This window comes from Ascaphus truei, chromosome 11 (assembly GCF_040206685.1).
Source record: "Ascaphus truei isolate aAscTru1 chromosome 11, aAscTru1.hap1, whole genome shotgun sequence".
Taxonomy (NCBI): Eukaryota; Metazoa; Chordata; class Amphibia; order Anura; family Ascaphidae; genus Ascaphus; species Ascaphus truei.
In genome coordinates, this window is record NC_134493.1 from 28,771,979 (window position 1) to 28,783,886 (window position 11,908).

Below are 11,908 nucleotides of genomic sequence, written 5' to 3' on the forward strand. Positions count from 1 at the left end.
GTCCAGTCAGCACCAGCCAAGCTCTGACCCTAAACCTGCTCGGAAGAAACGTGTGGAGAAGCCACGTAATCCTCGCTTCAATGACCAGGAAAATACAGCTCTTGTCACTGGCATTCTGGAGCACTATGACAGTATATATGGACATTTACTAGGTAAGTGTACCTTTACATTTATTATTCAAATACATGTGATCCTAGGTCATCTGAGTTTTGTTCATATGCAAATATGGGTTCAGAATATCTTTCTATGTTAATTAGTCTGGAAACACAGCTTTTTATCATGCCTTACAAGGACAACTAAACACAGGCGGTCAATTTGCCATAACTGCATACAATATGAATGCAACCTTGCTTACATGTATAGGTTTAGTAGTGAATGCTCATGTGCTTCACATATTACACATAAAACAGCATGTTTGCTATCTCTTGGAACAGCTAGCAGTGTAGGAAACTGGTGCTTCTATTATTATTCATTTACCTCATATATTTTATATGTTTTTCAAGTTCAGCAAGCAGAAAAGAAATGTGGGACACAATAGTCATTGGTGTCAATGCGTGTGGGAATCATGTGAGGGACAAGCGGAATTGTCACAAGAGATTTGATGATATTAGGTCCAAATTGAAAAAGAAAATACAACACCAACGCGTGCATGCTACTGGCACTGGAGGTGGGCCCACACCACAACGTCTCATATTAAGTCCATTGGAGGAGCTGCTTCGGGCAAAATTACTTCCCGTCGTCGTGGAAGGCTTACCTGGTGACCGTGATATAGGAATTTACCCCTCACAATTTCCACCAGGTGAGAAATATTACTGTACTAGGCGTGTCGTTGCTTACAGTTATTTTGCTTAGTTACACTGCTTTTTATACTGTCTTCACAATATAAGCATACCTGCATCTATATATGTATATGTCTGATTCTGTATATATATATATCTCAAAATAGACATATATGTTGTAGTCCTACTAAAAGCAGTAACTAATATAGCACGTGCCATTGCGTGCTCATTTACATGTGAATTCCCAAAATGCATTGCTGCAGTGGAAGCAATTGATGGTGGGCGAAGATGGGGAACAACAGGGTAGTACACATGTGTAACACATGTTAATGAGAAATTATTACTAGCTACAGGTACAGAACAGAAATATGTATAATATTATTGTGTATTTTATTTATTTTACTCCGACAAACATGACATTACTGCCTATTTTAAGCATGCATCAAATATATTGCATGCAACGGCCTACAAACATCACTTGCACTAACACATCTATAGTTGTTTATGAAAAGGTCCATTTTTGCTTTAACTCATATACAGACAGCATAATGAGGCACACGTAGCATATGTTATGTCATTGTTTTCATAACTTAAAAACTGCACACGACTATTTAGCTCATCTACCATTGTGTTAAAGCAGCTGCAATTAATATCTCATCACAGCATACACTTCAACAGAGGGGGTGGGGTTCAGCACACACACTAATTGCAGCCTCATTTTAGGGTCAACTTAGTTCACACCATTTTCACCTGTTTCAAGTAATTGAAAGGTGTGGCTGATTAGGCTTTTTGGGGAAGGGAATACCGTTCTTACAACCTGACTAGCACAACTGAAGTTAATCACACTCATTTGAAAGCTTAACTTTAGCTACTAAATGCCCCAACAACTCATTACTTATCAAAGCGTACATCACACATTAGTTCACTCATATCTATAGTTGAACTACTACTATCAACGACACATTATCACACACTGCATGTGTTGTCTTGTTTAGTCACAGCCACATTCATGTGTGCCACATCTTATATTAATGTACCACACATATCCTCTACCAAAAACAACACTTTTTGCAATATTACCACCTTCATGATAACCATTGTGAATGGTCATCTCATGATAGTTATGTACATTATGATACTGATATCACTACACAACATATGATTTTTATGTACAAATTTTATCTATTTATCCTCACGCATTACTGCAGGAACATAGTATGTTTTATGTTAGGGAACTCAAAAGTTCTAAGTACACAGGCATGTACATTGTTATTACAACTATTTATGTTCACTTTCACACACACATTTTGGGTTAAGGAAATGATGCTGTTAGGTACTCATAAATACAGAACATACAATAACTGTTTGTTCAATATTTACACATGTACAGTAAATGTAAAACTTATGTTATTGTTATATATAGTTGCCCCTGAAGGACATGTGTCACCTGAGACTGAACAAGTGTCTTCACCTGGGTCAGCCAGCTCAACACACCTAGAAGGTGAGTGTATCAGTTGGTGGCCATATAATATGTGCTCTTCTATATGTTATGTTGTCATGTTCATTATTTGTTTTGCACATCTTCTTTAAATAGGATTACTTAGTGTCAGTGAAAATGAAGTGTAAGGCAACTTGTATTGTGTTAGTGATGTTAACTATCATGTAGGAGTTGTGAGTTTACAGCAAGTTTTCAGTCACTCATATTTCATACTGAGTCCAAACATTATTCTTAAGTCAAGGTAGTTTTTAATGTGAGGTTATAAAACGTATGGAAACATGTTAGTTGTTACTTATGACACAGTACAATTACATAGTAACACAGCAGAGATTAACATGCCATTTAATAATGTGTACATTTATTTGTAGAACATGATGAAGAGGATTTTGATGATGATGATGATGATGATGCCGCCGCCGCCGCCATAGACACACAAATACAAGCAAGTGACCATGAAGAGGTTCCAATTGAAACTGTTTTACCGCCAAAACGTCCAGCAAATACCACATATGATGCAATTGTAGCTTCTGAGGGAAAAATTGTGGAAGCAGAAAATCGTCGCCATTCTGACCTGATGACAGTGCTGGAAAGGATGATTGCACTGCAGGAAGAAACAGTTTCACAATTGGCACATCTCCACAGAGTCTTCATTGAAGTGCCTAAACAGTTGCAAAAAATCAACACCTCATTCGAAGCATTAGTTGTTCAGCAAACACAAGCTAATTACTGGAGAATGACTAATGTACCACAATTCAACACCTCACAGCAAGGATCTGTTCATGCAGGTCAGTTTTCACCACATTCATCTGATATTCATTCACCAGGCCCAAATGTTACCGGTCAAGTAGCAGACATTGCTGTGCAGGTTCCTGATCACATCCTACCGCTGCCATCTGTACAAATTCAGCAGCAGACACCTACAAAGGAGGCCACAAAAAGAAAACACAAGCAGTTACTACTGACCAGTTTTTGGTCAAAAACAACAAAAGACACACATGAAACAGACCAACCATCACTTGTGCAGTGTCTACCAACTTGCTCACATGTGTCAGTGGGCACAAGCCCTGTCCGTGAACAGTCACTACCCAAAAGCCCTGTAGGTGAGTCACTGCCCAAAAGCCCTGCAGGTGAATCGCTGCCCAAAAGCCCTGCAGGTGAATCGCTGCCCAAAAGCCCTGTAGGTGAATCACTGCCCAAAAGCCTTGTAGGTGAATCACTGCCCACAAGCCCTGTAGGTGAGTCACTGGCCACAAGCCCTGTAGGTGAGTCACTGGCCACAAGCCCCGTAGGTGAACAGTCACTGCCCAAAAGCCCTGTAGGTGAGTCACTGGCCACAAGCCCTGCCCGTGAAGTGCCAGAGGCCACTCAAAGTGGCTCTGTTGTACCTAAAGTTGGTGGCAAAAGAAAAAGGAAAATTCAAGAGACAACAAGCAGGCCTGTTACTCGCTCGCAAAAAGAACAAAAAAAATAAATTTTAAAATTCACAAAATATGTCTTTGGCCTTGTTTTGTTGACTTCAGATTATCTAATTACTATTGTATGTATGATGAAGACTGTGTTGTTTCCAAACTTTCAAGTATGTTCTTGTACACGTGAATTTTTGGAAATGTTAACACTCCTAATTAATGAATAGTGTTATAAATATTGATGTATTAATCGTCTGTTCAGTAATGGTCCACCAGGAGCCAGTTGCTAAGTTTAGAGAAGCTGCCATTGACTTTGCAGCAAAACATTGCATTTGGGTGTGTTAATTGATGTAATCATTGCATGTGCATATTATTTTCATGCAATTATAAAAGCACCTATTTAACTGCAAACATCTTTCTTGTACGTGTACAGCAGGATTTTGTGTTAAATATTACTTACCTTTGGTGGCCATTGTAATGTTGTCCTTTAATCATTTATGTGTTCTTGTTTCAAGAACATCTCTGAATTTATACTAAAATATATGTAGTATGTATTGATATATGCACACACACACACAGACACACACTGTGTGTGTGTGTGTGTGTGTATATATATATAGTACTATCTAAACTGGTATAGATGTATTTACAAAAAACATACACTTCATGCTTCCTTGTGAAAACACACTATTTTAATAATACAGGCCTAATGTTTGACAACTGTACTAAGTGTGAGCCTCTAACATTATTGGGTGCAAACAAATGTTTATGACTTAATTCACTCATGTTTATCACCATTTAAATAGGTTTCATACAAGGCCTACTTACTGCCATCAATATGTTGTGTGTACTCCTGCAATATAAAAAAAAAAAAAAAAGATACATTATATATATATATATATATATATATATATATATATATATATATATATATATACATATACATATATACACACACACACACACACACTATACATATAGTACAATATACACTTTATATATATATATATATATATTTTTTTATGAGAGAGATATATTTATATATATATAGATACACACGTATTTAAACTCATGCACACAGGTAGTTAACCAGACTTTCAAATACACACAGAAAAGTATGTGGGAAAAAAACATTTCATTTTGCAGGTGTGTGTATTTACTGATATGGCTGTCTAAGCACTATTTTCACACAGTGCTCTTTGTTATTTTTCTAGAAAACTCAATGTTACTGAAATAAGTGTAGGAATGTTTTCACAAACGAGATAAAATAATGATACATGTTTTTCCCACATTCGCCTATCACTAACCACAAAACTTAAACCAATTAAAAGGACACATCCAATTGGCGTTTGAAATAAGGAGTAAAAGTAGTTACTTTTGTTGACCTTGAAAACGAAACACAGGAATTTGTTAGCCATTGAGCAGAATCATTTTGATGAGCAAAGAAGACAGAACTGCACACATCTTTTGTGCTACTCTGACATGGCTGATGAATTCGTTAACAATATGAATCCCCTTTTAGGGTATAAGTACATGGTTTCAGAAGCAATTTTAAACAGTCGCGGACACAAAGCAAGCACACGCCAAATCTATGATTTGATTCGAGCTAAATATCCTTATTACCAAGACCGTAGGCATGCGCGGAATTTTAATTCCTCAATAAGATTCACTTTATAAACTAATGACTTTTTTGAACGTGTGCAGGATAAGCTAGAACACACCTATGGTTTCTGGAAGATTGCAAAGGAAAAGCATTTTACCCTGAAAGAGGGCACATATATTGTTGTGAAAGGCATATTTATTCCTAATGCCAATAGCAATGGATCCGCTACTACTGTTCCGTGTGAATCGATACCTGCTGCAATATCTGCACCCTCCATTCCTGAAACCCACATTGTACAACAACAAAAGTACTATGATTATGTACCAAGCCTTTCAGCTGAAAATGCATTGGAATGGGAACCAGAAGAAATGAACCTACCTCCCGACCAATTGTTTGAAGAAAGCAGTGGCGATTCCTATGAGCGCTTCATGGAGGAGATGTGTGTCATACTGTATTCAGCGGGTGGGTCAAGCGTGGATGAAAATGCCTTGCATTTCTGGAGCGACCAGTTGCAGCCAGACGAAGAGTTAATTCTAGAAGAATGGTAAATATAACAACCGTTATGCGTTGACTGTGCGTTTAAATGTTTTTTTTTTTTTAACCACCATTTTCCCTTTCAATGCGTGGATACAGCGTAACATTGCAGACTGCATAACATGTAGCGATCACAAAGAAATTGTTGCCGAATACAATATAGTATAACCTGAAAGAGTAGTACACATTGCTGACGGAATAAATATACGTACTTTCCTATCCCTTTAACCATATTAGCAACATTTTAACATAACTCTAACACATACCTGTTTTGTTATCATGCAACATTTAAAAGCGGGTCCACAACGTATGACGTGGGACCCTTGTCATGGCCCAAGGCGTCCTTAAAAAGGATTACGGATGTAAGTCCCGCCCCCAAGCGACGTGCGCGCCTCAAAGCCTATTGGCTGTGTTGTTTTGTTATAGTTACGGTAACTGCACGGTGTCATACACTGGGGCCGTTCACTGGGCGTTAGCCGAATGTTAATTGAGTGGGAGGAGTGTTAGCGTGCGTTTCACGCTGGTTTAACATGACGTCACACGTATTGCATTTGCGCATTGTGTTATCGGCCGTCCTTTCTGTCCAAACACGTCTGTTTAAAAAGAATACAGATGTACTCGTTTAGAACGAATGTAGTTTCGTATTCATTGTATTTGAAATAAAGATTTTATGTTTAATGGTATTTTCAAGATGTATTGAACGCACAACGTACGCTTTGTTTTGCGCATGCGCTAACAGTTAGTGCAGCCAAGCGTGAAGTGCGTGCGCACACTAAGATGTGCGCGCACATTTTTCAGTATACAGGCAACGTTCACATCATATACATAGTTATGCCTGCTACAAATTTAAAGAAACATTACATACTGATGTACACTTGTACTTCTAACATATAAGTGAGTGACGTGTGTATGTACACAATCATATAGAGCTGTATAATGCGTTGTCACGGATACATATATAGTAAGGTGCCATATTTGACCATCATGTGTTTGCTGTATTTCAGAGATGTCGGGGAAGATACAATCGGATCAATGTATGATTTCAGAAGAGTCTACCTTTATATGAGATGATTGTGAGGAGGAGCCACCGACTACTATACTACATATGGAACTAATTTTATATTGCTTGCAGCGCTTATTAACAAACAATTAAAAATGTGATACCCTTATGCCTATATTGCATAAGCACTTAATTAACATAATGATGTTGCAAAATAGTGCCTCATGAATTTTTATTGAGTGTTCTTTAGTGAATTTTTATTGAGTGTTCTTTAGTGACTACTATCATTTTATGGCATGGTGTGTTTTATATATAACAACCATTCCCACTCTGCTAACACATTTGTGAATTCTATTGTGTAATGGAACGTATGACTGTCGAAACTATGTAACAATAATAATAATAATAATAATTATAATATGAGCATGTTCATGTATAGCGCTGCTAGTTGTACACAGCGCTTTACAGACACATTTTTCAGGCTGAGGTCCCTGGCCCGTGGAACTTACAATTTATTTTTTGCCGCCTGAGGCACAGGGAGATAAAGTGACTTGCCCAAGGTCACAAGGAGCCGACACCGGGAATTGAACCAGACTCCCCTGCTTCAAAATCTCAGTGCCAGTGTGTGTCTTTACTCACTGAGCCACTCCTTCTCCCAATGTAAAGGACACTTACAACCAACTAGCCATTTCTTGTTAAAAATCTCTTGTTACATGGGTATGTTGATAAAATGGTTTGGGACTGTAGCAAATAATGTTATTGGCCAGATGTTGTGGTCCCCTACAATGCATGATGTTCTGATTATGACATCAACATCATGTAATGAAGTACGTTTCTGTGTATATTTCATTAACCTAACTAACTATAGTTTACTGTGTTTATTAAACGTTCTAAAAATACATAGTATAGTCAATATGATGATATAAGCTACCATAATAAAGCTGGTGTTATCATTTGTCGGTGTTATACATGGATCCTACACAAATTGATACAGACACAAACAGTTGTCTTACAAAGTGTGTCTATGCTAATGTGCACGTGATTGACGTTACAATTGTGACAATACATGATAATTATCATCATGATAATGATGAAGTGACGTGAATTATATTGCAAAAATATTACCAACATTGTCATATTGGTAAATTATAAATGCTAAATGACAGTAACATTAGTGACAAATTTGTCTTCTCTGTTAACAGTTTAACACTTGGTACATGTAGGACACATCCACACACGTGTGACTTATACATACACATGTCACAAATTTAAATTAATGTTGACTATTAATTCCTAGCATTACAAAACACCAACATTGCTAAATATAAGATGTAGTACGCATTGTTGTGATTGCAGGCATTCATGCATGGAGTTTTATGATCAGTCAATTTCATCCGTGATGAATGATCTCCCGTAAGTAAAGAAATAACTACAGTTATCCCCTTGTCTCCAAACACCTCTATATTACATTAATGGAATTTATAAGGAAACATACATAAAATGTGATGAAATGGGAGTAATCATTTTCTAATACAATGCACATGAAAGCTCAAGAGTAGCTAAATGCATATACATGATACAGAAAGTACATATATGTAACATTTGTGTTTAAACCAATATGTTGGGTTTTGACTTCAAATAATTATAGGAAGATTGATGTAGGCACATCTTATGAGAGATGTCAGCAAATATACATACCATGATCAGTCATACTGGAGATATACCTATAATGCAAAGGAACAATATATAAATTGCAAACATTGACATGCCATCTTCAGTACCGTAAACAACACAGCAAAGTGTGTATTTGGTGTTAAATGTGCAACACCATGTATATTTCATGACATTCCAAATGTAAATCAGGCTGGTGTACACATCATATGGATGTACATGTTACACTGCACCAATAACATTGTATGTAAGCATACTAGAAGCATGAATGAGTATGGGCATAATATGTGTATTGTGTTAGCATAAGGAACTACACAATGCTAAAATATTAGTGCTTTGTTACCCCAGTTGTATTCACATACACACAACTAAAGTAAAATTGAAGAGGGATTATATAACCTGTGCAACAATAACATACCGGTGCCACATCCCTTTGTGCACACAGCAGAGAGAAGAAAGGTGTGCAACCCATATTCATCTGTGTCCTACCAGAAGGGTATATAAAAAAACATTATTGTTAAGATAACATAATGTAAGTATAAAAGTAGAACTTGGAACATATATGTTTTTACTTACAAGAAAAAAATGAATTGATGAGATTCTGGCGTGTCTGGCCACCACTGGCTGTTTGTTCATTTTCAGCAGCTACATGGGTGGGATGCTCGTCTACCACAGGCTCAGCTAGGTCTGACTGTACATTGTGCCTGAGTGCAACATTGTGCAAAATGCAACAGGCAAGGATAATATCAGACACTTTTTGAGGCTTGTATAGAAGAGCCCCACCAGTTCTGTCCAGACACCTAAATCTGGTCTTGAGTAGGCCAAATGTCCTCTCTATAACAGATCTTGTAGATATATGGGCTGCATTGTACCTCTCCTCTGCTTCAGTTTGAGGGTTTAGCACCGGAGTCAAGAGCCACGGCCTAATTCCGTATCCTGAGTCACCTATAATGAATGGAGCACACATAAGCTGACATTAGTGATCAAATTGTACAATGCCAACATTCCTAAATAAAAAAGTGTTTTGTGTTAGAACATGTAAATGTGTACTCACCCAGCAGCCAACCATGTTCAAAATGTCCCTCTTCGAACGCATGGAAGACTGAAGAGTTCCTCAGGATAGAGGAATCGTGACTGGAACCAGGGAATTTGGGTACCACATGCATTATCCTCATCGTCGCATCACATACCACCTGTACATTGAGTGAATGGTAGTGCTTACGATTGCGGTACACATGCTCACTCTGACTAGGTGCAATCAAAGCAACATGTGTGCAATCGATTGCACCCAGCACACATGGTATCCCTGCTATATTATAAAAGCCAGTCCTGACTTCCAGCCACTCTGTCGCCTCTGTAGGAAAATGAATATAATTCCTAGCGCGTCTATTGAGTGCATAGAGAAACTGGGTCAAGGCCCGCGAGAATGTAGATTGCGAGACCCCGCCCACTATGCCCACAGTTGTCTGGTATGACGCGGAAGCAAGATAATGTAATAAGCACAGCATTTTAACAAGCCCAGGGACTGCACGACCTCTGGCTGTGAAAAAATCTAAATCTCCCCTTATCTCCTGATAAAGAGCTAAGATTGCTGCTGAACTCAAACGATAGCGACTTACAATCTCCTCCTCACTCATCCCATCTAACAGGGTTCTCTCCCTGTACAGACGCGGACGAGGCACAACTTGTCTCCTCTGTCTTCTCCTCTGATCTCCTGTCCCTCTACCTGTCCCTCGGCCTGTCCCTCTCCCTGTCCCTGTCGTATCCGCGTGACTGTCCCTGTCACTGTCCCTCGGTGTGTCCCTCCCTTGCCCTATATGATTGTCTTCATCATCAAGCATGTCATAGAAAAGAATGTTCCTCCGTCTCCTAAACAATCTCAACATTTTGAAATGAGTAGCTGTGAATGAGCAGGTAATGGGCGTCCTTTAAATAGGTATGTGATGATGTCAGGTGACATAGTAAAATGCAAGGTGTTACATTAACATAATAAAGTACTTCTGTGGCAAGCTGTGTGCAGTTCTTGTTATTAGTATTTGTTGTGTGTATTCTGCAGGGAATGATGATATTTGGCAATGATGTGACGTGAACCTTTGTAGAAACATTGCTTGCAAATAAATAGTTGCATGTGCAATGCATGTAACACTTGTGAACGCAACAGTCAGTCATGTAATTAGGCAAAAAGGCTGAGATTGACGTGGGAAAAGTTTTGTGTAACATGTGTAATTAGGCATGTTATTGTGACATGTTGACAACAATGAATAGTCGTGTGCATATGCATGCATTTCTGTAAGGAGGATAGTTGGTATAGAATGAGTTAACAAGGTGTCCCAATGCTGAATTACTGTACATGTGTGTATAAGTTAGGTTGAAGTGCTTGTAATGCTACGGTTACAATGTAAACATGCAATGTGATTGAGCGTCCAATAAGTGACGTCATGAAAATAGGGAGGACCCAAAACTATATGTAAACATGAGAATTTAGATGTACATGAACGTTTAAAGATGCGTGTCACATTACAAGCATTGTGTAATGTAAAGGAACATGAATATACTGTGTATGTGTGACATGTGTGACATGTGTAACATCATGTAAATAATTGTCGCTCAGTTCAATAAAATGTGTGATATGATGTGAGGTTCTCCTTTAAGAGTTGAGTATAGTATTTTCCCTTGGCACATCATCACATGATGAGTAATGTGACCCGCAAATGCTGCAAACATGTAAAAGTATAATGTTATGCAAATAATACACGTCAGCTGTGACACAATGCAGGGAATGCCCCCACACTGTAATGCAAATGACGTTTGTATTGTGAGCAATGAAACGTAAACAGTACTATACTGTTATACGTCCCCGCTCCATTGACTTCCATTGATGTACAGAAGATTTTTTTTTCTAAGTGCCGTTGCGGCAGCCTTAGCGATCGTTCTCCCCTCCAAACTGCCAACTTTAGTTGGCGGGAGAAATTGGCCATAACATCTCAATTTCGTAGTGCCGATCAGGCCCGATAAGCTGTTTTTTTTTGTTGAATCCAGCCGATTTAAAAAAGTGGCGATCAGTGGCGAAAACAGGCTTATCGGCAGCCGACTGGCCATAACAAAATAATTGGCTCCGAAACATGGCGATATCAAGCACTTATCGGCGCTTACTGAATCTCAAACCCAATTTTGGCTATAAAATGGCGATAATTCCCTTATCAACGCTTACTGCATGAGGCCCCAAGTCACTACATGCTATATAAATAAAGACATACAATACAATACAACCTAAGCCATGCTGCCATGTTCTTTTTAGAGAGAAGAGGCTTTCTCCTGGCAACCCTTCCAAACAAACCATACTTGTTCTAATTGTACTGTCATGAACTTTAACATTTAACATGCTAACTGAGGCCTGTAGAGTCTGAGATGTAACTC

At 38.4% G+C, this 11,908-nt stretch overlaps 1 protein-coding gene across 1 annotated transcript; it reads left to right on the plus strand.

The window, feature by feature from the left end:
* The first annotated feature begins 504 nt into the window (after nucleotides 1–504).
* Nucleotides 505–4,222, plus strand: LOC142463124 (uncharacterized). The gene is made up of 3 exons (XM_075565456.1): nucleotides 505–799; nucleotides 2,203–2,280; nucleotides 2,646–4,222. The coding sequence occupies exons 1-3, from the start codon at nucleotides 523–525 to the stop codon at nucleotides 3,746–3,748; spliced, it is 1,458 nt and encodes a 485-aa protein (XP_075421571.1). The 5' UTR covers nucleotides 505–522; the 3' UTR covers nucleotides 3,749–4,222.
* Nucleotides 4,223–11,908: the final 7,686 nt, after the last annotated feature.